Here is a 27470-nt window from a genome sequence, read left to right on the forward strand (position 1 = left end):
CCTATCCTAACATAGTTTTTCACAATGTACACATTCTTCCCTTTTCCTTCTTTCAGGAAGGTTTCTACATAGCTGTGTATATTCCCCTTTATTTTTACTTCTTTTTTATGGTTCTCGTCTTGTCTTTTTATTCTTTTCATATTGCGCTGATTTCTTTGTTTCTGTGTGCCTGTGTTGCATTGTTCATTTGTGTTGTTTTATTTTGCGTGCACCTGCACTAAGACATCATGATTGCTCCAGGGCACGTTAAATAAATGATTGATTGATTGAATGGGCGATTAATTGATTGAATGATTTATCAACGATATCGATCGATATAATTGCAGGAGGAATACATGTCACAGTGTCACACAAAAAAATCATAAAAAGGGGAACAAAACAAAAATTGAATACTATAATGAAAACTAGTTAGGACTAGACTACCACGCAGAAACACAAAGCAGCTTGAACAGCAAGAAAAAAAAAACATGGAAGTATTTCGCACGATAATGCGCATTTTCGAATACTGCTCTTTTCAAATATAGATTTTGAGAGACGCCGTAGTGGAGAGCTCCGGAAATTTCGGCCACCTGGAGTTCTTTAACGTGCACCTAAATCTAAGCCCTCCGACGCGAATTCGACAGCCATTTTGGTAACGAGGAAGCAGTACCTTTCGCGGAAGAAAAAAGAAATGGCGGATAGAAGAAGTAAGAAAACAATAGTAGGCAGGCAGCGGGCTATACTATATAGTGTGACGCGAAAAAGCACGGCAAGAGAAATTGAAACAAGAAAACTCTTCTGGGTCGGTTTCATCCGCTTAACCTTTCGGTCAGGCGCCCGATAACTTGACAGACGCTCACGTGCTGTATGCTCAAAGAGACGAAAACGCTTTGCGACAGCGGTTTTTTTCCGTCTCGTTTGTCGGACTTTCGTGGTGGTGCGGCTTCTTGGTGTTCGAGTACGCGCACAAAATTTCACTGATGCGAATAGCTGCGTGTTTGCGTTCAACCGCTCGTCTTCGCCGACGTGGTCAATTCGTTCTATAGGGCCCTGCTCTCTCGATGTCATGCCTTCACCGCCACCAGGGTTAGGTATTGCACCCGTACGGCTCGGTAAAGGCAAAGATGGAAGAGGTGTTCTGTATATATTCTCTCGGGCCACTCGCGAGTGGCACCAGGGCCGGCAATCGTCTGTTGCAATTTAGTGCCAGGAAGTATTCATTTGCGATTTTTCATGCATCTGATGAAAGCGAACAGAGCAATACATGTCGCTACGAGGAAATTGCGTAGTGATTTCTTTCTGACACGTAAGCCGAGTGTCTTTTAATCAGCTACATGCGCAGTACATGGAGGTAGTCACTTTCATATACCTGTTGTCGTTTCGTTAGTATTTCGAGGGTTTGCGAGAGCTTGTCTTATTCCTGTCTTGGTATTTTTACCCTTAACTTAAACTGCTGCTTCTGAAGTCAGTCTGGCCCCGCCGCGGTGGTGTAGTGGCTAAGGTACTCGGCTACTGACCCGCAGGTCGCGGGTTCAAATCCCGGCTGCGGCGGCTGCATTTCCGATGGAGGCGGAAATGTTGTAGGCCCGTGTGCTCAGATTTGGGTGCACGTTAAAGAACCCCAGGTGGTCGAAATTTTCGGAGTCCTCCACTACGGCGTCTCTCATAATCATATGGTGGTTTTGGGACGTTAAACCCTACATATCAATTAATCAATGAAGTTAGTCTGGTTACAGTTTCGCTCATGCCATCTATGTCGCTATCATCACGTGATGCATTGTGACTGTACTTTGTACCCAGAGGGATAACGCAGCGCTATAGTTCCAGAACATATGAAGCCACCGCGATGGCCTGTTTTCGAGTTTGAACAGCTGCAGTCTCATCACAGGAACGTAAGTGCTCAAAAACCGCTGACGTCACGGTGGCGTCAGATTGTCCCAGTGGTCGCGATCCGAAAAAAATGATCGTGCCTGGCAGAAGTCGGGATGCACGCTGTATATCTTACTATTCACTTTGCGCTTAATCGCATTAAACACGCTATAATGAGCTTTATGGAAAGGCTCGTAAGCCATTCTATCAGCATGAATGTCCTGCATGCGTGCAGCGTGGGAAGTCGTAAAGTCGCCTGCTACAAAACTTAACAGTCGGTGTCTCCAAGCCCGTGTCAACAAATGCTTGAGAATGGAACGTGAGAGCTGCATGGCATACCCCGCATAGGTGGCGTGTCCAAACACCCGCAGTGAGATCAGAGCTATACGCCCCTTATCTTTAATGCCAAGCCGAAATCTTTACGGTCCTCACACCGGCACCAGACACTGGGCAGGCAAGATGGCGACGCCCGGTAAGGGGCATCGTCCACTATATAGGCACGAAAATATGTCAGATCTCAGCTTTATGGCTTGCTGCGATTCCTTTACCGCGACTTACGTTTAGGAAAACCAAAAACTAACATTATTAGTAATTTAAGTAATTGCTTATTCATGTTCATGGAGAGAGACTTCGTCCCTGAAGGTCAACCTCGCCTAATTTAGTACACGTCAGTCTAACAACAAAACATCATGGCGTTATGAGACTAAATCCCCACGCTCTGCGCACTTTGTCAACGAAGGCTCCCTATAGGCGTTGGCATGATCCCCTCTGGGCTGTTGTTAATAGGCGAAGCCCCTCGAAAAGACACTGCCCAGGCGGTAAAGTCAGCCTTCGAACTCCCGTGCCATTGTACAGTAAGGTGGTGTTCTTTCGCTCCATCCGAGCTCTCAGAACTGCCCAGAAAAAGAAAGTAAAAACACTTCCACAGTTCACACTTATGTAACTCGTCTCTTTCCCCAAATACACGTACTTATCACCCGCATTGATCCATGGGCCTGCGCAGGGTTCCCCTTCGGAGTGGGGTGGTTGGGGAAGGGGGGCAAAGGTTTGCGCAGCAGCCCCTAGCTCACTCCCTAATCTTTAAATGAATAGGCCAAGCTTTGCCCCCCCCCCCCCCCCGCCTTTTCTTAGATGACTCTATGCACGCTGTTTACTTTATCATTGAATCTGCCCTCAATTGCATTAGGCCCTCTGTAATGAGCATCAAAGAGCTCGGAAGTTTGAAAGGCAGTGGCTTTTCTATGAGGAGGGGGGGGGGGGGGGGCTGCACTGCATGTGTAGTACACGCCCCCATGCTCACGCCTATGCATCGATCAAAGACAATTGTTCTTACAATCTTCCACCTTACAAGGCGCCTAGCCGTGCTCTCTCGGGGGCTGCAGAAATTAGCGCTTTTTTTCTTTCTTCCACTGAACCACTATATGCCAATACAACCTTCCAAAGTATCGGGCCGAGTTCAAAGAGCTAATCATCCGTAAGTGTTGGTCCCCAGTAGGTTTCATTGACCATACGTTCAACATAACAATTCGCTGAGCATTTATCCAACGAACAATTAAGGCGTTACAAACGCCTTTGTGAATTTGGGCCCTGAGGTGTAGCTACCGAGGCTACTGCATGCTGTGCGGAACGCCAACATTATGAGGTCACTTTCACTCTATCAGATACATGTACAATTTTATATTTTCTCGGTTTCTTTTTATTTTATTTTATGGTCTGGCATTATGAAATGCTATTAGTGATTTCGTTACTGGAAGTTCATCATACAATAAGTTTGGCAGCGTAGATGTAATGAAAAACAGTCTACAAACGTTGTTGCGGCATTCTGTATTCTTCCCTTGTTTTCTCGCATCTACTAAGTTGTATTAGAAGTAACCACATTGATTTGATAACTTTCGAGGGAAATGAGCGTGTTCATTGACGTTTCACTCTTATCGTGCACGATCGGCTTCTGTAACGCCGAGTATCTTACAATTACAGTCACCTATTGCGCATGTTTAATATTAGACTGTTAGAAATAACACGAATATATCGTGATCCCTTATAGTAAAAGTTAATGTATAACCACTTCTCACGTCCACCTTTACTATCGGCTGTAACTTTCTGTGAGCGTCGCCCTAATTTACGTAATCTCACGATATTTACCTCTAACGCTATTTATCACACGTGTAATATGCAACTTGTATCAATATGCAACACAAGTCAGCCCTATACATTGATCTAAGAGAGAGAGGGGGGGGGGGCTGTGCAACCTTCGTCCTTCCTGAAAAGGAACCCTTCGCACACCTATTCCTATCAAACCCAATGCTTCATATGGGTTCGTGCCCAAACGTCCAAACGTATAACTGGGTGGTTATCTACACATTGCACTAATTCCACTCATTGCAGGGCGCACAAGAGACGCCTTTGCGCTCTGAGATCCTAAGCTAAACTTGCGCCACTCTGCGCTATGATCTTTCGTGCAGTGCATGCACCTCCATCCGTGGCGTGGCTCTCTCTGCAGTGGCTCTCTGCAATGGCCTCAGAACGCGACGGTATGACCTGGTGATCCGCCTTAACCTGCTATAGATGCGGTCGATCGTTCTGTCTCGAAGGCACTTCTGACAAACTGTGCTTTCAACGCTTCCTACATCCGCTATATACGAGGCTCAACGCTCGAATGCGTACTTCCGCGTGTGCGAGTGAACGTGCTGACACGTGTTGGAGGTCTTAGCTGTCGTCGCTACTTTTAGAGACGGACGTCTTCCCGATAAGCTATTCACAAAATCCGGCCATTCTTGTATCAGTACTGCGAACGAAACCCATTCGCTTGCCCATATATACTTCTTTTCACATTGCGGTAAAAAACACCTGCCGCGACACAATCACGCGTAATGAAACTCTTGGGCAAGTCACCCCACATTGAAGACCATGAACTACTTCACCAGAGTCCGTCAAGGACTCTGATCTTGCAGCTGGATGTAGGGTGTCTCGATGGTCCTCCTCTATATGAGCATAGAGGCGCGTTAGTTGTAGGCGGCGCTTATTAGGCTGTATGTAGCCGGTTTTTTTTTTCTCCAACTAAATGAACAGAGCTTCGGTGGACGCAAGAAAACGTCTGGGTTGGTGCAGACGACGTCCCATGACCTTATCGATTCACGTCATGGGATATAAACGTAAAAAAAAAAGTTTGACTGCAGTCTGACCCTTATGTCTTACACGTAAAATCGTCTATATAGACAACTTCAGTTGGTTTTCCCATCGGTGAGTTTGTCGGAATTAACGGAGGCGTTTCCAGTAGTTCCGCATCTTTTATTCCTTCGTAGTTCGCCCTACGACAACCGCTATATAGACTTTTTCACTTGTTCGCGTGCCCCCCCCCCCCCCCTTCGTGTTTTGACTCGAGCACGCGATGCGTGGAGCAACTTTGCCGTACAGTCGGCGAAAAAGCTGGCGGTTTGCCAATAGTTAATTTGCCTTTGTAACTGAGTTGACGGGTCGTCTGAAGTACGAAAACCTGTTCAAGGGTGGACATTCGCTGACGCAACAGCAAGGCTGAACGGGTGATTCAGCTGCTCATGCCCTTACTTTTACTTTTACTTATTTTTATTTTTCCTCTGAGTATTGTTATCGAATTATTGTGCTGTTAGTTAGTAGTTAATGTTACTATTAGTATTATTTTGCCATGTAATTCAATTTGTTTCGCCGTTTCGCAAGTACGTTACTGTTGCACTTTTCAGACTCATGTATCGCATTATTTTCCATTTCCTTTTGTGATGCTCCCCTTACCCAATGCTCTCCGAGGAGCCTGTAAGGTACCTGTAAATAAACAAACAAACAAACAAAACAAATAAATAAATAAATAAATTCGCACAAGCGCAGTTGCTTTCGAGAACGTTCCGGTGCATGACGAGGAAGCTGAAGCGCAGCATAGTGAGCGCGTGGACCTGTCGCTTTTACCTAAGCATGGTTCAACATGAAGACGTGTGTGTTCAAAGTAACATTGTAAAGCGTATGGGCGGCAACGAAGCAAGAAATGAGCGCACATGGTTGCTTGTGGAAGCGCCTCAAGGCAACCGTCGTGCGGACGGATTCAGCCCTGAACTGAAAGCGAGCAGCATGTCATCGACCTGATCGCCAGATGCATGCTTCCAAGTATAGGAAGCTGTGGCGTCCGTGAGCGCGATGTGTACTGCATGCCGTATGCGAGCTGTACTACGTGTAATGTCACGTTAACTTTCAGTTCCACAGCCTATAAAGCGGAGTATAACGGTCATTTCACGTAGCAGAAGCGGCGGGCGATGGCAAAGCTTGCGATTCGCCCAGCAGCGCAAAAAAAAATTAAAAAGAAAGAAAGAGACGGAAGATTTATTGAATTAAAAATTATTTTAGAAACTGGAAGCTCCGCTACACTTGGCACGGCAAAAAAAAAAAAGGCCCGTCGACCTACACGTTTAGCTTCGAGATGCGTGGCTTCCTCCTCGGAAGCATTTACACTCTTTCTCAGGACGATCCATGACTGTCTCGGCACAATCGAGTGCGGCCAAGCTATCCACTGCGCAGGTTGCGCGCGGTGTCTCTCTCGGTGGGCGTGGCTTAGGTACCACGCAGCTGGTGCGGTATGTGGTCTTTGCTTGTTTGTTGGAGCCTTACAGAATATGGCACATACCCACTCCGGGGCCCAATATTTCGTATATTTATAAATTTAGTGGGTAATTTAAACAAGGTTTAATGCTGAAGAACAATTAAGTATATGAAAAAGTAATACGGGGTATTATATCAAATAAATGCTGTTTTCACTGTGTGATTGTGCTAGTAGACTCGATGGCCTAATTAACCTGATCGTAGCAATCTTCAGTATATTTGTTGGATGTATCGCTTTTTTTTTAGTTATCGAATATTTGTTGTATTCAAGATCACCATGGAATACAATTAGATGCTTGAATGTAACTACAAACCGCATAAAAAAAACGTCTTTTGGGCAATATCTCAACCCTGACGCACCGGAACGCTATATACTTTATGCAGTTACATTTAATCATATATTTTTGAAAGCGGAGTAACGTCTTACTTTTTCTCTCTTTGCACTCATATGGCTTTTGATTGCCATGAGACGTTTAGGTTCCTTGCAGGGCGCTCGTCTATTCGCCAATAATCAGCGTGCGCTTCGCTCAAACGTGAAACTTCAATGCGAAGGTCTCCCGTTAACATCACTTGTCATCGTCGAGCCTGTCGTCATCATCGTCGAGCTTGTCATCACCATTCTCAATAACCAAAATATTCCAGAGCACACGTTCCGGACTGTGTACAAGACGAATAGTCTGTCGATGTGCATTGTGACCACCGAAGATTAATCGTCAGCCACACAGACGTCAGCCACGGTGATGTAGCGGTTACGATGATCGGCTGCGGACCCGAATGTCGTGGGTTCGACCCCAGCCACGTCATTATTTTGATGGAGGCGAAATGATTATATATATATATATATATATATATATATATATATATATATATATATATATATATATATATATATATATATATATATATATATATATATATATATATATATATATATATAAAAAGAGAGAGAGAGAGTCCCGTGCACTGTTCGGTGTCAGTACTCGTTAAAAGACACCAGATGGTCTAAATTCTCGCAATCTATTACGGTGTCTCTCGATATCATAAGGGGGTTTTGGGACGTCATATTATTGCCACGTTCCTTTTCTCAAGTTTCGTTATCGCTCCAGTACACTACGCAATTCTCAGCGCAAACCGCGCTTGCAGTCATCGAGAAGCTTCAGCACTGTAGTAGATCATTTCGATAAGATCACGCCCACTCCGTGAACTGTACAGATTATTCGTAAACGTATACGCCACTGCTATCGATAACGCTAGAATGTTCGACGGCGAGTGTATACAATGCCGTCCCGCTTCACCGCTTGGCAGTTGATCGACTGCCGATGCTGCATTCGCCGCTATGAAGTGTGCAAGTGTGCTACTGTAACCCGACTTTCCGTTTAGTGGGCACAGGTTCGCCCAAATAAACAGGTTGATCTGACCATTCCGTCTCCTGCCTTCAACCACGTCACGACCCCGTGGAATTATTATTATTATTATTATTATTATTATTATTATTATTATTATTATTATTATTATTATTATTATTTACAAAGATGCATGCTTAAGTAAGTGAACAACGCTCATGAATATGGCTAACTTGTGAATTGGAACCGACAGAAACTCACAAATTCGTTTAAAACGTCTCGGTGGCGAAAGCCATATCATTCTTTTTCTTCTCAGTCGACGCATCGATCGGAAAGCTTTCTGAACCTGAAGTGGTTTTGCTCTGCCTCCGTGATCAGCCGACTTTCGACCAGGCATCAGTTTTATGTGATGACGTAATCACGTAGCGCCACCTCGTGTGGGATCACGATGACGGTACAGTTTTTTTATGGTATGTGACGTCACCATGACGTGGTAATCACCAAGTGATGACGTCAACACTGGGTTCTTGACGCCGTCGATGGTCAATATTTAGCGTTTGATGAGGCATATGAGGTACGTCACGGTGACGTCATCACTGGGTTATCGGTGCCACCGATGCTCAATATTTAGTATTTGATTAGGCATCTGAGCGCAACAGTGCACAGACAAAAGAAGAATCACGGTTCTTCTGAGAGAGTACAGAAACGCCGTCTGTTTTCCCGAGTTTTCACGCGAGTTTCGAGACACGTTTGGTTTTTGTAAACGGCGGAATGTTGTAAGAGCTTGTCGTGCCGATTCCGGGAAATTCCCGTTCGCGGCTCCGTGGTCGGCACGTCGACGGATGCGCATGTAGAGGGCCCATTGTGCTCGGCACTGAGCAGAAACGGTGTCATCGCCGATGACGGGGACAGAACGCGGGACACGCGCGCACACCCAACGGGAGCGGAAGCTGGTGACGCCGCTGCTGTCGAGCGCCTCTGCGTCGAGGAGCGCTAAAGAACGTTCAGCTCAAGCAAGAATACCACAAAGACACCACGCACATACAGGATCGCAGAAGTGTATACGACTGTGACAGTGCGAGTCGCTCTTGTTTCCAGAGCGTTGCGGCATACGTCGAAGTACGAAGATGCCTCTTTCGAGATAGCATCATCGCCAAGCAGCAGCCGCCGTCTGTTTATGGCCACATCGAGACGAAGATTACGCCCTAGCTCTTTAACCAATCTCCAAGTGCTATTATAGGTCTTGCTTTAGATGACCACATTTTATCGACTGCATTTCCCATGGTAGCCAGCCTGCAAACCAGACCGCTGGTTACCTACCCTATGCGCACTGCAACGACAGTGCCCTACTCATCGTTTGCTCGCAACTCTTTTCGTTTGAATCTTCACCTTTGCACTACTGTAGCACGTTTAAATCTCTTGTTGCGTGGTCCTCGAATTTTCATTCGGTAATCCTTGTTAAGCTCCAAGGTTCTGTGTAAGTAGCGGTAGAATACCACGGCGTGAACTTTTCGAGGATAGCGTGTAAACCGCTGGCAATGCGCGTTTTTTTTTTTTTTTTTAACTCATGATCAGGGTTTTTCTTGTACATATTACAGTGGCCGAGTGCTAGTCGTCGATTCCCGATCTCTTGTCAGGTTACACCCAATTCTGCGTGTTAATATTGAATCTGCATATCACGATTCGGCAAAGCTTCTAGATAATTTGTCAATCCTCAGTCAAGTGAAACGTTACTGAACGTGAAGATATTCGCAGACAGTTATTCATATAAAATATAGAAAACAGCAAGATGATGCGAACTGTTGCAAACAGGTAGTCGCACAGTGTGACTGAGCCACAGTTCGTTTCTGTAGCCGTTCGACTGTTTCCCGAGAGATCCGAGGTATGTCCTATAGCACCAGTGCGCCGTCCTCACTGACAACGTTTCCGACGTCGCCGCTGTGGTGGTGGGGGCAGAGCGATCGCGCTTGTGCATGTGCGTGCGTGCGCATCCGCTCGGTGCACAGTGGAGCGCGCGTGTGGTCGAAGCGCTCCCGTTTGCGCGGACGACAACCGTTTTCACGGCTCACCGAGCGTGGCGCGCGGTTCCGATTGTATGCTGATGCGTGGGGCAAGGCACGCACCCGTAATATTCGCCCGAGCACTGCTCACTTCGCAAAACCGCGCCGTTACAGTGTGCGACTGTGCCGCCGATGGGTTTTTTGTGCCATTGTTTGTCGGGGTTCGTTGGCAGCCAGGTGAGGTCGCGCAAAGCGCAATGAACGCCAGCAACAGTTGCGGTGGAGCGCGCTAACGCCGGATGCTCCCCGTCTGATCGTTTAGAGGGGACCGGGGAATCTCGGCGTAATTCAAGTGCGGCAGGAAAGAAAGACCTCAAAAGTTTACGTGGTTGTTCTTCAAACCTTCAAAAGAGGGGCCACGTTTAGGCTGAGTTTTTGTGACTTCGACGAGCGCTGTGAGAGAATTGCAACATGTGCTTTTGATAATACCACTGATTACAACCGATTGTGCCATGAATGCAAACAACTTTATTATAAAAGCTTCTAGCCTCGTTTATTCTTACTCCATTACAGCCATATTGAAAGCTCTCTAACTTAGTATTGCCTTCCCAAACTTGAACGCTAAAGCCGTCACATCGCGCTAAACATTCTATCTTGCTTGCAGAATGACTCCTTTTGCTTCGATTTGTGTAGCAGTATGGCTTTAACTTTATTGCGATAGCAACAACATGGACACTACAGGTGCACTTATGCCATCGCCGTCATGTTTCCTATAAGTTCCAACTCGATAATATCGCGCCGCGCGTCGTATATTCGGTGTGGGTAAGCTGCAGACGGGCGTAGTTCAAGCAGAGATGGAACGCACCGGTCGGTTCCGTCGGGCGAAAGATTATGAAAAAGACAAAGGGGAGGGGGGGACTGAGTTGCTCGGGCAGTACCTACTGACCTCGAACAAAAGGACGTGTGCAAGCGCACTAATGGACTACAATCATTCAATCAGTCGAGATTACACCATCGTACGCGCTGTGCACCCACTACTCGCTTCGCGTAAGTCAGCCGACAACACGCAAGCTGCTTCGCTCTCTAAAGACGCGCACATTCTCTTATGTCAATTCTTTGTATACCAACCACAATTGCTGGACCACAACCTCAGCACTGGCTACGTGCTGCAATGGTTGTGCTTTTATAGTTCCCGAGAGAGAAGTGCGGATGAAAAGGAAAGTCGAGGGGCTGAATAGATATTGACACCCTGTCTGCTAGCCTAGCTTGGGTTGGGGAAACAGGTCTAAGAGGGGCCAGAGCGGCGCAGGCTCTGCGAAGCTCGCTAAGGAACCAACCCAATCATCAAACTATGCAGACATACGGTGTTTGATAACGGACGGCCAAGCAACAAATGGCAGCAGGCACGGGCCAATATACAGCAGGGAAATGCACAATTGAGCGCACTCCTTGTGGCCACCAATCACGGAAACACACCCACAAGCCAAGTGTGAAGGTGTGGGAGCGGGCTATAATTGGTATAGCCCGCTTACAACTGAAGCTGTCTGCTTCAGTCTGCTGTACAGTGTGCTGTCTACCTTTTTATTTATTTTTGGGCATCAGCTGTAAAAACACGAAGTGTGCAATTTGCTAAGAAAACTGTCCCTCTCTGCGCACGTCTTCAGTGAGGTCTGCCGTGTCAAGAATATTTCGGGGAGGTGTAGAAAAGTACTTCACGAAATACGTGCGTGCGTGCAACGGTGTTCTTCAGCCTTTCCGCTATTTAGGCGCGCACGAACAGAGGTGACAGTCCTCACGAGCGCACTTTTATAACATCCTGGTAGACCGAAAGAGGGAAGCCTTTCTTGTCAACGCACCGGGAAGTCGAAGCATCGTGGGCGAACCTTTTAGCTCCTAGTTCGCGTCGACACAGTGACCTCTTGGTTAATTATTTCCAGCTACCATATAGAGACAGCGATTCAGAAGTCTCGGTAGCACTGCATGAACGCGAACGGCTGAACACGCATTCGATTTTTTGTGTGCGCGCCCCGCCACGGTGGTCTAGTGGCTAAGGTACTCGGTCGCTGACCCGCAGGTCGCGGGTTCAAATCCCAGCTGTGGCGGCTGCATTTCCGATGGAGGCGGAAATGTTGTAGGCCCGTGTAGTCAGATTTGGGTGCACGTTAAAGAACCCCAGGTGGTCGAAATTTCCGGAGCCCTCCATTACGGCGTCTCTCATAATCATATGGTGGTTTTGGGACGTTAAACCCCACATATCAATCAATCAATTTTTTGTGTGCGCGCTGAAAACTTTCCATGTAATGAAATAGTTGTCTGCGCTTTTCAGCAAGCGCATGACGAGATGCGCAAGTGAACCCTGCTTCGACTGAAAGAACGTGAATGACTCGAAGGCTCGTTTTCTTCGTTATGCCCGAGCTGATGAAGCCAAGCGCATGTGCTGTGTCCTAGGTCTCTCCTCATCCCTGTGTTTCTTTGCGCTGAATATTGCCCATGTCTCACACCAGGAAGGCCGAATTTATTCCCTTGTGAAGCCAATAAAGTTATGGGGCCAATGTTTGTACTCTTCTTTTTTTAATGTAGCACACCAATTATCACATAAATGAAACTTTATTGAAGTTGGGAAAAGAAAAGCAACTGCCATCTATTTGAACCAATCCCACAACCTTCGGATAAGGCGTCCGTGCTCCGACGGAGGTCGTTCCCCCGCCCATATTTATTGGGCTTTTCTGTGCGTTGTAGACGCGACTCCTCGAACTCAAGTTTCGGTTGGCGACCCTCGACAAGGACCTCCGAGCCGCTACATCTAACAGAACCGTGGACGACGGTCTCCGCCCACCACGCTACCTTATTTTAAGGCAAAAGCCTTCGATACCTCCTCAAACATGAAAATGTACTGTCGTCGTCAACGCGAGTGATGCTAAAAATGATCATCATGAGATGATGCCGCCATACGGCGTCACAGATCGACAAAATTAGGGACGACGCAATCTGACGTTACGTAATGAGTGGATGACATCCTCGCGGTAAAAGACAGGCTGATCACGGAGCTTGTACAGAAGCTGGTGAAGTGCGGAAAACTTGCAATGCTTCCGACCCTGGAGGCAGTGTAAAAACCACGTTAGATTTAGGAACAGCTATGGGCGACTCCAGGATTTTTTTTTTCCTGTAGGGGGGCAACCACGATAATATAGTTCCATCGAGGTGACAGGGAGGCAGTTAACTCATGCGTTTTGTTTTAATTATGATAATGTTCGCTCTGGGGGGGGGGGGCAGGGGGGGAGGCAGACGAAAAAATTTTAAATGGAGCTCTAGCCGTCATCCCCCCCTCCCCCGTGCCTCCCGCTTGTGCCGCCACTGTGCAGAGAGCTTTCGGAGTGATCTAGAGAATATCAATACACCAACTGAGAACACGAACAAAATGAAGATGGCCTTCGCCTGCGAGTCACCAGAGGCGAATGCGTAAGAGGCCGTACGAGTTTTGTTGAAGTTTTGTCTGACGTCTGTGTGCGCGTAATTCTGGAAGTGTGCAGGCAGCGCCACTCATAGTTACGGTGGCGCGAATGACTTTTCCAGCTGGCGTGACGTAGCACGTGACGCCAGTGACTCCCACTGCGCCACTGTACCAGGAGCGGATGCAGCCACTCATTTTAGAGGGAGGATGGGGGGCGTCACCTAAAGTAACATTTTAGAAGAAGTGGTCATGGTCATGAGTTTTTGTTTTTACTAGCAGAAAAACCCCTTCATAGCATAAATAGTGTTGATGTGTGCTCACAGTGGTTTCACTCATTTGTCCTAATTGGTGACAGGAGCTGGACGACAAGCACTGAGCTGAGGGGGGCGGGGGGGGGGGTGCTGACACAGACTTGGGGGAGGGAGGGCGATTGCCCCTACCGCCCCCCGCCTCTGGACCCGCCACTGCAGTGCACACTCTCTGTACAGCATGAGTGTCGAATTGGCAGCGCGCAGGAGAAAAAAAAAAGGGGGGGGGGGGGGTTGCTTTTTATTTCCTCCACGACTCACGTGTCAACAGGAAGGAAGCAGTACCCGCAGAGGACTGAAGCGAGCAACGCATGCTTATGTCCTCGTCGGTTCTTTCGTCGCGTGTAGTGACTCTGCACGCATTTCTTTTTAAATTTCATTGGTATTGTTTCTTTATGCGGCTTGTACCACGTTTGCGCAATTCGGTAGCTCCAACCTGGCGGGCTCTGTTGAAGCAGTGCACGCTTCGAAGTAGGTCAGCGAAGCCCCGCGTCCGTCGCTGGAAGAGCCACGAGGAAAGCAGCAACGGTCTTCTGGCTCCTCGACACGACCGTCCCGCCTCATTTCGTCCATCTTGCAACTTCTCTTTGCCTTCTCCCTCTGTAGCTCGCCAAAAAGCGGCACTAATGTACGACAAAACAATATCACGCGTCTGGCTCGTTCATGCATTGTATGTGCCGGAAGCTAGCATTCGGTGACGCGTCTTGTTTTGTTTTGCCCACGAGTGCCACCAGAGCCGTAGAAGCCTCACTGTCACGCTGTCGATCTCCGTGGTTATTCAAGTTTTTGCTGGCCATCATAGGCGCGGGTCTTCCCGATAGAGGGCGCAAAGATTCATCGCAGCACCTCCCCCTCAAACTTTTGGTCGAGTCCAAAGGAAAATGAGGCGATGGCGTGCTTGGCTTGTCTTTGGTATCCCGGCTTTCCGGGAGTGAAGATGGAAAGTGAACCAATCTTGGGATTCAGCGTGGCGACCATTAGGTTACCATTATCACCAATAAACTAACCAGCGTGGCCGTCACCCGTCATTCATTTGTAAAAAAATTATGGTAGAGAGAGAGAAAGGGACTGCAATATTTAATGATATTCCCGGAGCCGTTCGTCTGGTTTATCGCCTGTCTTATCGCTCCGACCCGGCTATGCTCCAGGCATCGAATGATGACTATCACACGTACAGTGATCGATTGATCATCGTCACAAACCTTCACAAGCACACATGATTAGGGTCAGTACCCCTGCGCTCCACCCCCTCCCCTTTCATACGCAAGCATGTTAGTCATGTCAGTGCTCACGGTGGGATACTCCGAGAAAAGAGAAAAAAAAAACTTTCGGGCGACACGGTATGATTCGGCGAAGCGCTTATCAAATACCACTTTACAAAATACCAGCCGTGTGAGCGGCATAGAAACGTGACACAGTACAACTGACGGCAGCAATGTAGCGGGATAGTTAGATGGGCCAGTTAGTATCGCAATATGAAGTAAAACCGGTAAAAATTCAAGCGCAAGTAAATTACGCAAGGCCAAGAAGAATCTTAGTACTGCTCCGTTTATTTGCGCTTAAAATTTTACTTCATAATGATGGCATTCAACAAATTATGTGGTATTACACATACATGAGGCACCCCGTAGCGGGGAACTACGCATTAATTCTGACCACTTGATGGATTTTTTGGACGTGCTTTTGGTATCCGCATCGGAATTCGGTCGTTTTGGAAGCCGTGCCCTTCTCATTCGTAGTACATCACATGCTTTTAGACACCGCATTGCCGTGCAGCCAAGGAAGCGATCCCTCAACAGTTTTAGCGAAATAATTCTTACAGTCAGTTTCTACAAATGTAATGATGCGCTTGAAATGATAATATGTGACCGCGTTTAACGTTTGTTTGCGTAGTTCCGGAAAAGAACTGAACCAGTGGCCTAGCGCATCTGCGGAGTATGGCTAAGTTGGTTTCCTAGACTGTTTAAATACCACAAAGAAGAAAAATTATGTGTGTTGGGAATGAGAGGAATCGAGGGCTCTGTCAGGCCCAGAAATACTTCTGTGTAGTCTACACATTTACTGAAAACGCCAAACATGTGTTGCGTTCAAATTAATTCCGTATCGCTGCAGAAGAAACGTCATCCTTGCGATTGTTGTAACATTCAAAAGTCTGGTGGTGTACTGACTCCTGAACAGAAGCCGGTCAACTCTTTCGCGGAAATGATTTATTTATTTATTTATTTATTTATTTAAAATTCCTTACAGGCCCTTTTACAGGGCATTGAGTAAGGGGGGTAATTGGTGAAGTTTTACAGATCACACAAAATTAATTCACGCGTTACAAAGCGTATCAGCACAATGAAAATATGACGCGGTTTGCAATATAAGTTGAAGTTAACAGGCGATAACAAGAAAAAAGAAAAGGCGATTTCATAGTGCACACACGACAGTGGGAACCGAATACAGTCATTATAGCATATGAAGGCGACATAACCAAAGATAGCCAGCTGGCTTTACCTCAACGACGTGCCGTAATTTGTTTATAAGTTGCAGAACATACAATAGAAAAAGCACCAAAAAACGCAGAACCTATGCCCATAGCTTCTGCGTTTGATAGATATGTGGGGCTTAACGTCCCAAAACCATTTCGCGGAAACGCAGTTTGATTGTTGTAGCTCGGAATATTAACAACAGGAACGCGGTTATTCTCATTCAACAGAGCCCTGCCTTCTGGGGCCGATACAGTTACAAGTTTGCCTCCATGCGTTAAGCCTCCTTCTCTGCAGTTACACCAAGAATATATCCTGTTACTCTCAACGAAAAAGCAGCGTGCTGCTGCGGGGAACCGCGGCCACGCGGAAAAGTTTCCCTGCCTGCACTTGAATGCCGACTTGATCGGTCTGCGCCCTCCCCGAAATGTTCGCTTTGGTAAGCTGCAAACCTGGTGGTTACACGAGCAATGTCGCGCTGCTTGCAGTGGCATGGAGCAGGTGTGGCAGGCCGAGTTCCAGAAGCTGTTCTCGCAGTACGTGCCCCAGACGTGGTACCTGCTGCCGGTCGTGCAGCGCCCCATCGGCGTCAACTGGCAGACGTTCGTCGACTCGGCCAAAGTGCGCTTCTGCTGCGAGGTGGGTTCGTCGCAGCGCTCTCGTCTCTAGTCTCCTTTACAACGTGCGCTTCGAAAACTGCACCTTTCTTTTTTTTTACTTAACTTCGCGATATCGTAACTGTAAAAGAAAAGTACAGCAGAGTTTCGTTTCTGTCACCCTGTTTCGTATGATTACCCAGTGCCGTCTATCGTGATATCGTTATCGAGCGAAACAACGCGATGTTTCAATGAACTTGCATTGTACGTTGTCCACCGTGGTGCTGTAGTGATTGCACTGCTCGACTGCTGAACCGAATGCCGCTGGTTCAACCGCGGCGGCCGCATTTTGGTAGAGGCGAAATATGATATGCAGGCCCGCCGCGTACTGTGCGAAGTCAGTGCACAATAAAGAACGCCGGATGACCGAAATTTCCGTTGCCCTTCATTACGGAGCTCATCATAATCATATCGTGGCTTTGGGACGTAAGACCTCAGATATTGTTATTGGCTTGTATGTCTACCCCGATAGTGCATTTCTTCGTGTTTCTTTTTTTTAATTCATGACACCGAGTTTCACCTGTAAATGTATCACTTTATTTAAGCTTCGTGCCATTCAGGGCGTTATCGTCCAACGCCCTGAATATTAGGATACATTTTGCCGAGACATATTACTATTCTTGCTACGATATAGCGAAAGCCGTGTTCCTACACAAATTGTGCATTTCACAGATAGTATACCAAGATATCTTAGCCATAGGCGTGCGCAGGATTCCCTTCAGGGAAAGGAAGGGGGCGAAGGTTCTTCGCAGCACCCCCCTCCTAAGTATGTCAATGTGTGGAGATGACATTGCAGCCCCCCTCCTCTCCCCCTCCCCGAGTCTCAGTACCCCCTCCTTATTAAGTCAATGTTTGTGGGGTTGACTGTGTCCCTTAGTGACTAGCCCTCCCCCCCCCCCCCTCCTGCCACACCCCATGCGTGCACCTATGTTTTAGCTTTAGGTCTATTCCATTAACTCATATTGTTATTTATTGGTAAGTTAGTAACTTTTATATATGGTCCCGTTTTACGAAACATTTAGGAAATAACATTAACAAAAACTCTAATTATAAAAAAAAGATCTGTTTCCTACAGCCCAAAGTGCCCCGCCGCGGTGGTCTAGTGGCTAAGGTACTCGGCTGCTGACCCGCAGGTCGCGGGTTCAAATCCCGGCTGCGGCGGCTGCATTTCCGATGGAGGCGGTAATGTTGTAGGCCCGTGTGCTCAGATTTGGGTGCACGTTAAAGAACCCCAGGTGGTCGAAATTTCCGGAGCCCTCCACTACGGCGTCTCTCATAATCATATGGTGGTTTTGGGACGTTAAACCCCACATATCAATCATCCTACAGTCCAAAGTCTCCCTTTGAGTTCAACAGATCTCATCAGTCTTTTGGTGAAGCAAACGCTGCAGATATCTCCGTAGCGGTATAGGCACGCTAAAAGATAAGTACGATCTTTTTCTCGATCCGTGCCACGGATTCAAAAGAACGTTGGATCCGTGACTTCACCCTGGCGTTTATGTGCATTGATTCTGGCGGGAAATTCAAAAACGGTACACTTTACAAAACATGAGTGGCGAAGTCACGTAATTTTCAGAAACGATAATTTACCACCCGGCGTAAACTTCAACCGTCGCTTTATTGGCGGTCACAGGAGTGCGGCCACGGCTGGACTTCCATGAAGGGTCGCATCTCGTTCTGGTTCCTCCTGACGAGCCACGGCGAGGGCCTGGTCACCTTCAAGCTGTACGGCCAGCAGTGCGACAAGTGCAAGGTGGGCCGCTATGAGCCGGCCATGTGGTACCCGGAGGAAGTGGTCAAGGTGAATGTCCACTTTTCACGCGAAGGGACGGGACACCCACGCATGCGCAGTGAGATAGCCGTGACATCTCAGTCTGACAAGCGCGCCGAGCCCCCCCAACTGTAAGCGTAGTCAAAAACACAACACATATGTTTCCAGCCTCCCTGCCCCGCTCCTGTTAGAAGTATGTATAAGTAGTATAATAGTAGTAGGAGTATGTATAAATTAAAAAAAAATAAAATAATGGGCTGAAGGCTTTAGACCAGCCGTCTCAAACACGCGGCCCATGAGGCTTTTGGTTGAGGTCCGCGGCCAGCAGATGACTGCCTTCACCCCAAATTAAAAAAAAATAATCTTATTAAGTACGTTCGTGAGCTACACATGCCTGACTTGTTTAAGGCATTGTATTCGGGGGGGGGGGGGGGGAGCATCTGATGGGTTTAACTTGTATTGAAATGTAACCGTGAAACAAAAATTATATTTTACAATCAGCGTACAGAGTTGACTCATATTGGAGATCGGTATCGACATCTTGGCCAACCAGCATGTGAAATGTGAGAGAGTTTTCTTTCAAATGACAGCGTTTGCTGGCAAATTGTGACCCTTCCCCCCTGCCTTCCGGCTTTTGCGGGACTAAATGGCGTAACCGCGGCCCGCTGGCTGAGGTGAGTTTGAGACCCCGGCTTTAAACAACCCGCTCGCTACGCGATTCACATTCTGTCATGGCTGGTTGTTATATTGATTCTACGCGTTATATCACGCATGGTTAACCTGATTCCATGCTTAGCATGACGGCTTTATAAAGTCATTTTGCGAAGAAGTTTCAGACACCGGCGTGGATCTGTGGTAGGACGATGAACTACCTCGCAGAGCACGCTAATTACAATTGCATCCAATCCTTAATATCTTCCCTACATGGCCCGATAGCGGGACACCAGTGGCGGCGGCGGACAATTACACCATAAAAATTGGATGTCGTGATATCACAACAGCATTCGTTGTAAAACACAATCAGTATACACATAAAAATGGTTGCGATTTAAACAATGCCCAGTGAGATGTTGGAGATGTGCATGATCACCCATCGATGATCGTCTATGTACCTGATCGGAGTACATCGTCTGAACGAACAGTAGACAAGGAAAGGTACGTAATGCCAAGCAGGCTCGTGATATTCCGGTCACTCACTTGTGCTTGCGTCGTCGAACACTTTCAGTCTGCCCAGCAGATGGTCTAAGTTCAGAACTGCATCAATCAGCACCGCGCAAGACGTAAATACAACAGTATGGTGTCAACTTTCACCGCCACAGTTTCAACTTCTACCTGAGCTTTGATTCAAAGTGGAGTTCATAAAATGCGACACCACAAAAAAAAAAGCATAGCAGGTTACTGGCTTAAAAATTATTCAGTATAAGTTGTTGCTTGTATAAGACACGCGACAAGTGACTTTTAATAATAATCATAGATAATTACACTCGGAAGCAAATTTAGGACTCCGACGCACGGCGGCCGTACGAAAAGTGTTGAGCAGCACTTGTAAACGGTTTCGCTTTCGTTCGACGAAACAAAGTGCGTAAAAGCTGGTCATTTCATCGAATCTGTAGCGCCTTCAGCCTCACCAATCATCGTTTCTTAGTCACAGCGCTGCGCCTCTCACGCCGCTCTTGTCGGAGCTCGAGGCGCGCGCTAGAACAGATCAAGTCCTCTCGCCTGGTGGCTAAGACGCAGGCAGCCATCGCCGCTAAGCTTTGATCCGGGAAAATAAAGTGGCGAGATCCCCACACGTCTCTCCGCCTCTCGCTACAAATCCGTATTTGCCAACAAACTTCACAAGACATCTCACTAGTGGCGCAAGTACTTGAAATCAGGTTATTACTTCGCGACCTTTTTCCAGAAGTCACTTCAGCGGACCCCAGAAGGGTTTTTTTCTGTAAAGCTTTTGTGTCGCGCGAAAAAGCAAATGCATGGCGTTGAGCGTTGAAGAAACAGAAAATGGCAGCCGCTGGAGTTCACTACAACGACGTTTGATGACGATGGCGGTGATGATGATGATGCTGATGGCGATGATGATGATGATTTTTTGAGCTAACCCACAGGGGACTGAACCTAGAACCGAGCGGCAGTATTTTCAAGGTAAAGAAGCCCTATTAAGCAAAACCAAGCTGGAAATATGGATTAAAGATAAACAAATGAAATCATGAAATTGCTTAACGAGCAAGCGGTCAGGCTTTCCTACGAGCTTTCTAACAGAAGTATTGACAGGTTGCAAACCAAGAACACGAACAGAATAAATAGACCAACATTGTAATTATTTTGTTTCATTTATGTATGCTGACTCGGTAGAACAGACATCTCTGTGGCTGTAACCTAGCTAATTTCCGCCAGATGATGAAATTACTGAAACATTTATTGTTAGCGGATGACTGGGCGAAAAGGAAAAACAAGAATTTTCACCCCCGCCATTGATATCGGATGCGAAAGACAATGTAGGGGACAAAATTTGCTCCCACCTGCCATCCCTGAGTCAATAGATGGGGCAGATTTTGCGCCGCCCTTCCTAGGTGACCAAGCAGGGGCGGCCGCTGCCCCCCCCCCCCCCCCCCTCGTGTGCACGCCTATGGCATGTTTGGCTCGCGTGTTTTCAGGAATCTCGACTACCGATCGGCTGCGTTTTCTGGCTGCGCTGAAAGAGTGTAGCAGGTCCCCGTTAACAGTGCTGTACGTTTGTTTCTGCAACAAAACGTTCCTCTTATTACCAGAAGCGAATACAGTGACGTCACTGGCCTATGGCTCGCAGGTGCTGGTCAACATCTACAACCGGGTGGGCCAAGTTTACTACGGCTTCCAGCAGCCACCAATTCACAAGAACCGGCGGCCGGGGAAGCCGCGAAACCCGCACAACGCCGACCTGTGCCAGGCTTGCAAAGATGGCGTCTGCTCCGAACGGAGGTGATCGCGCACCGACTCTTCGGCCACACCAGCTGTGAAATGCAAACGTGAACTCCCGTTTTACAAACGGCGACGTGCTGATTGATTACACCATAAAATGAAAACATGCTTGCGCCAACTACACTGTAGTCGGGCGAACTTAGGGAAGCACTATACACTAATCTTGTGAGTGTTTAGAGCCAGCAATGAATGACGATTGCAGGGCATGCTGCCAGCCCTAAATGGTCACAGTCACAGCCCGTGGCCAGATTTTCAAATGGTGGTCGCGCAAGAGCGCAAGTATGACAATTTTTTTTTAATTTAGAATCACAGATGCCCGGCCTTTCGTTCACAGCCAAGAAAGAGCATTCTGTTGCACACGCGCCAACTTGCGGCTCACAAGAGAACTGCATAAGCTCACTGAAGAATACAGATCTAGTACCAATAATTTTCGAGAATATTTAGTAAAAACACCTCTCACCTTTCATATGAGGCAATGTGCGCCACACTTGTGTACGACTCCTATAATGGTTATGGAAAAGTCTAATGAGAGAATTGTTTCCATGGTAGTAAATCTAAAAGAGAGAGCATGCCAGAAAAGCATTGTAATAAAAAAAAAACAAAATAAGCAGTCATAAAAGTATGGCGAGCTCGTTTTTACAGAAAAGGCTGTTAAACAAATACCGCCAGTACGAATAGAGCAAAGCCCTGAAATGTGTAATGGTGAACCTGACAAGCTTGCTTCATTTCTTGAACCATGCAAATGGTAGGCAAATTATGCTGTGTACCGGTACCGCTTGAAAAGCATATTTTATCTGCTGCTCTTTGTAGATGCTTTCCAGCAGGTCACCTTACAAGTTTGTGTGTATTTGAGAAGTGTGCGCAAATAATAGTACAGTCAATGTAAAACAGAACAAAGATGAACCCAACATTCGCTGTAAATAAAATATGGTCAAAAATCACAGTTTCACAGTACGTGTGTGCCTGCCTGTACAGAGCATTGCTACAAACAGCACACACACACAATTTTAAAGCTTTTAAATGTGGAGAAACCAATTCAACTACTTCAGCAAGCTACTCTGTGTTAAGAAAATAGACACGATAGATAGCAATGACGAGAGAAGAAAGATGCAGTCCATAGCGGAAAAGCCGTCTTAATTAAAGCCAAAAAACCAGAGCCATGCTTTTTTATGAAGGTCTGGATGGCTTTAAACTAAGTCCTGAGTCATGCCAAGGGCCCAGTAGCACCTCCTCTGACAACAGTCGAGGTGGCTAAGATTACTGTTTTTTTTTATTTTGTTGTTGTCTAAGCAAAATTTTCACCTTGAACGTGCAATTAAGGCAGCTCTTGACCTTTGAAATGTGGCAGTGTGCTTACAGCTTGAAGCTCCGAATCGTGGCGAAATTCACATTCATTAAAAAGTTTTTTTTTCCTAGCTCCGACCCAGTTTGAAACCTTATATCACACAAGAACTGGCAAATTGTGTCTGTTACAGCATTTAAATCTCACCTGAACTACTTCATTAAGATGTTGAAAATGTACCATGACGACTTATGCTTTGCAGTAACTAATTATATTTGACCTACTTCATCAGGAAACATGAGCACACATTTCGGAGCTCGAATAGGGCGGCGTGACCGCAAAACATTCTAAGGATGTTTTCGGGAAGCTCAAAGCTCAAGCAAATTTTAAAAATAATTTCTATTCTAGCAGCCTGCACAGCTGTAGTAATTATGTAGAATATTGAATAAATATCTTATTAATAGCGATCTTACAGGTACTTGCCTCAACTGTGTTTTGTTATGATGTAACTTTTCTTAAGCTCCCTTGCAAGATTGATAGTGAATCTGGAAAGGAACAATACCGTACACATTTTCATTTCTTGCTCTGCTTTCACTAGTGCTCAACACACAACCTATATTTGCGAACAATACAACAGTGCTGTAGTGTATTTACTGAAATGTAATAACAAGCAGTCATATTTACGTTGCTGCTAATTTTTGCAATATATTTACTAATTTTGTAAAAATAAAAAACTGATGTTGATCCCAAAAAACTTATATCCACACCAAGCTTTCAGAGGCACAGCTTTCTCATATTTCATTGAGGCGAATATCATGCTATGATCCTTTTACACTTGGTCGCTTCCAGAAGTTCTGAACAAAATGCCAAGCTGCCTACCGTTGGTGGTTTGGAATGTCACCCTTTGCTAACTCGAAGGCAACACTTACTTACACTTGTCTTTTGCTTCTTCATGTTTCCCATATGTTTAATATACCACTGATATTGTTGCTTGTAAGCACCATCACAAGCTTTTACATTCCTCAATGATCAAGTGCCTGCATGTTCCTGTTCCACAGTCGCAATACAAAGGGGCCTCTGAACCACTCCTCGTGTGGGTTTGATCAGAGAGCGCATTCCATGGGTAAATGATGTAGCTGGGAACATGCCAGCTGAATTTTTCAGCCGAGTGGGCCACATGAAGTTAACGGACGAAGTGAAATCCTTTTTATGAAACAAATGCCTGCTCCCTGCAAATTAGCAGTGACCATGTCAAGATGACGTCAAATAGAATGTAGCATGTTTGGATCAGTGCACCCCTTCTCATGAATATGCATACAATATTGTGGGGCACACTTAATTAAACAAGCTGCAGAAGTACAAAATTTTGGTTTACTTTCGAGAGCAACCAACTGCTACTTGCTCATGCTCGGCCAAGACAGCACTTGCTATGTAAGTGCTCGTCCTTTTTTTAAAGTCATGCCAGCGATAGATCGCTGGCAGCAAGTTCATTCATTCCACAGTTTTTTGGTACTGCAACAAAAGGTGGTTCAGGGTCCCTTTAAGCAAACGCCAGCGAATTCCAATGAAGCATGCTTTATTACTGTGGTCTAACACATAACCCAAAGTAACATATACTTACACATTTATGTGAAGTACTTAGCTATGTGCATAGCAATTGCACAAAGTACACCAGCAATCTCAATTGTTACTTTCGTTACTGACTTTGTTTATATCAACTGTGATGCACATTTTTTCGCTTGTTTTTTATCATAACAATGTTGCTTGCCTGTTGTTTTATTGTTGCCAATTGCTGAACACCTCTATTCCAAATAAGTGTACAGTGGCATACTTGTGCATGCTCAAAATATACATGTTCTGTGCAATAAACTAATTTTTTCGCGATTTCACTCTGCCACATCGTGTCTTTCTTCAGCTTGTTTGAACATTTCACACTATGGCGAATGCAATTTGATGTGTGCAACTGTAGCCTCAAGTAAAGCTTCGTATACAGGAACATACTCTGGTCAAATCCTGGTGTTGCTGAGAAGCCATTTGAACGAGTATAGAGGTTCCCTGTACTGGTGCTGACCAGTTGTGGGCGTTATCTTGCAAGTGTTCCCACACAGCGATTGCGAGGTGGACCACGACACTGCACAACAGGTGTCTGTGTGAACATAGCTGTTAAAAAAACCCATGGTCTTTTCTCTTTAGACAACAAACCGTGATGCAGCCATTTGCGAAATGTTTACACGTGAATGCTTTTATACGCATTAAATTGCACCTTAAAGCAAAGCAGCACCTATCATCATGTCAGTCGAAATCACCACTCGTGCACTTCTAAAAACTCAAAGAATGCAACTGTGCTGTACAGCAGCAAATATATTTAATAGATGTCTTTGATGGTGTGGAAGTGCTATTTTCGCAAAAGTTTTGCATGGCAGAATGACAGATTGCAGCACTGACAGAGCTATATGCCTCTAAACCTTCAAATGAGATGAAACGCAAATGGCAACCAGCAAAGCAATATACACACCACATCTTGGCACTGTTGAATGACTGGTGCTCGATGCAGCTAGACTATTTCACCAAATATAACAGGCAGTTACCTGGCTACAGAAAAAGCACAAACTGCAAGAGGAGGCTCAATTAAAAATCTGCAACGTGACCCTGCCCAAAAAGGTAGGTGGCAGAGCCAGGTGGAGTAAAAAAATATACAAGCGCACACTCATCGTCCGGTCACAGTCTTCCTGCAGACAGAGACACATTAGAAATGGCAAACAGAGATGTTAGAAGCAAGCAGGAAAGTAGACATAGAAGTTGGCCAAGAATTACGAGGCACATTTAATTAGGACAGGATAATAGGTGTAGGTCTCGTTATAGTTCTGTTGAAAACACCACTCCTGCCGTCGACACTGTTTTCCAATACTCTTTGATAGCCTTTCATTATTAAAGTGTACTTTGCACGTCTTCTGTGCTGACTGTATGCCAACTGGATACATACTTGTTATTCCAACTTCTTAAGGTAAAGGATAAATCGGCAAGGCATGGTGAATTTAAGCTTGCTCAAACGCTACTGTGACATATTATCTGTTACTAACCCATCTCTGCACACTCATGAGAAGTTCGCAGTAAATATCGGACATACAGCCTCTCATACCCTGTCAATGTAGGAATGCTTTATGATCACACGAAGCCATGACATGGCTGCCAATACACAAAGACGGAGAGAATGAATGAAGTAATTGTGTGAGAAACCTGAGCAAGAAAGCTGCAGGACTATCGGTGCCACCTGTCACATAAACCGTGAATTAACGAAAGCAACCAGCATAAGTGGCGCAGCGGGAGAACTTAAACTGCTGCTACACAATAAACAATAAACTGCTGCTACACCATCTCGTTTATTAGCACTACAGACAGCTGGGTCAGCTATGTCGTGTATGGACATGGCTTGCAGCCTCATGAAAATAAAACTAGGCTCATGGTTAGCGCAGTTACATCTACTAGTTTTAAAGTGAAAGCGAGCACGCACTCTGAGAAAAACCCATCTGCATCAAAACTAGTTAATCACTTGTTTTACCAATTTATTTCAAGAATGATTTTGCTACACTGAATTTTGTGCCAGGTGAGTTTCGTTAACTCAAGTTGACAACACTGAACTCTGTGGGTGCCAGTAGGATACCGCTATTTCTTAGTGACATCCAGAACTTCGTAAAATCAGTTTTTGTTAGATGAAGTTTAAACTGCAGCTTTTTTTTTTTTTTTTTTTGGCAAGAGAACAGTATGACCAGCATGCAAGATTGTCTTTGAAGAATATATTAGTGTCTAAGAATTACAATTCATAATTGAGTTTCTCAAGATTAGGAACCAGGTACATTCCATGAGAACTAAACAGTTGCCAATACTTTTTAATGGCAATGTGGTGTTCCCGGGGGATCACATGTGTATATAATCACAAGAAAGTCAACATACCTATATATATCTAATAATTCTGTGTCACCGTTTCATTCAAGTCTGAGTCAATGAACAACAGAAAAATAAAGGGCGTTTCGAGAAACGTAGTTGAAAATCATCAGAAATAAGAAAAATTGTATAGTTTTGCGCTGCCTTCATAATTCCCTTTTTTGCGGTGGCAGGCATATTAAGATGAATAGAGTCATCAGTTATAATAGTAGTCACCTCCTCACCTGCTCATTTTTAAAAAAATTTTCGGTCAAAAAGTGCTTATTTTTTTTTACTTATTATTTTAGATCCCATTATACTAAAATGTAGCTAGTCGATGTTGAAAAAATATTTTCCCCACATTCTTAGTCAAATGGACAGAATAAAGTTTATTTCTGACCAATACATAGGAAACCATCAACCTGCTGCTAATAAAATTAAAAACCTTATAGACAAAACAGTTACAGACACCACATTTTTCTTCACTTGTGTAGGGTAAGCACCCTTGTGCGATTTTACTCTTAAAGCTTTGAGGCTGTGAGTAAAATATTAGAACTCTGAATAATGCAAAGCGGCTTCACTGGCAAGCATTCGCACTGTTCGCGTCCGAGCTGTCTTCATGATTACCGGAGGAGCTACTCAATTCACCGTCATTGCTGTCTTCACTTACGGACACAATATAAATATCTGTACTCTAATTATCATCACTCGAAAATGCCTGAAATGAATAGCTTTTTTTTTTTTCATGTTTGCGCGCCAGCTATGCAAGGGTCGCCGACACCGAACGCTGTTCTTCCATACAATAACCATGCTCCTGCCACAGGAAGAAACTAAATTCTCA

General features: G+C 45.7%; 1 protein-coding gene across 1 annotated transcript in view; it reads left to right on the plus strand.

The window, feature by feature from the left end:
- LOC119182476 (receptor-transporting protein 3) overlaps positions 1–24597 on the plus strand; it is a 38425-nt gene extending 13828 nt beyond the window's left edge. Inside the window, exons 2-4 of the mRNA XM_037433378.2 lie at positions 16530–16680; positions 18331–18498; positions 21275–24597. Coding sequence (XP_037289275.2) covers positions 16530–16680; positions 18331–18498; positions 21275–21430 — 475 coding nt within the window. The 3' untranslated portion in view covers positions 21431–24597. The remainder of the gene's footprint in view (positions 1–16529; positions 16681–18330; positions 18499–21274) is intronic.
- Positions 24598–27470: the final 2873 nt, after the last annotated feature.

Source organism: Rhipicephalus microplus, chromosome 3 (assembly GCF_043290135.1).
Source record: "Rhipicephalus microplus isolate Deutch F79 chromosome 3, USDA_Rmic, whole genome shotgun sequence".
In the NCBI taxonomy this organism is placed as follows: Eukaryota; Metazoa; Arthropoda; class Arachnida; order Ixodida; family Ixodidae; genus Rhipicephalus; species Rhipicephalus microplus.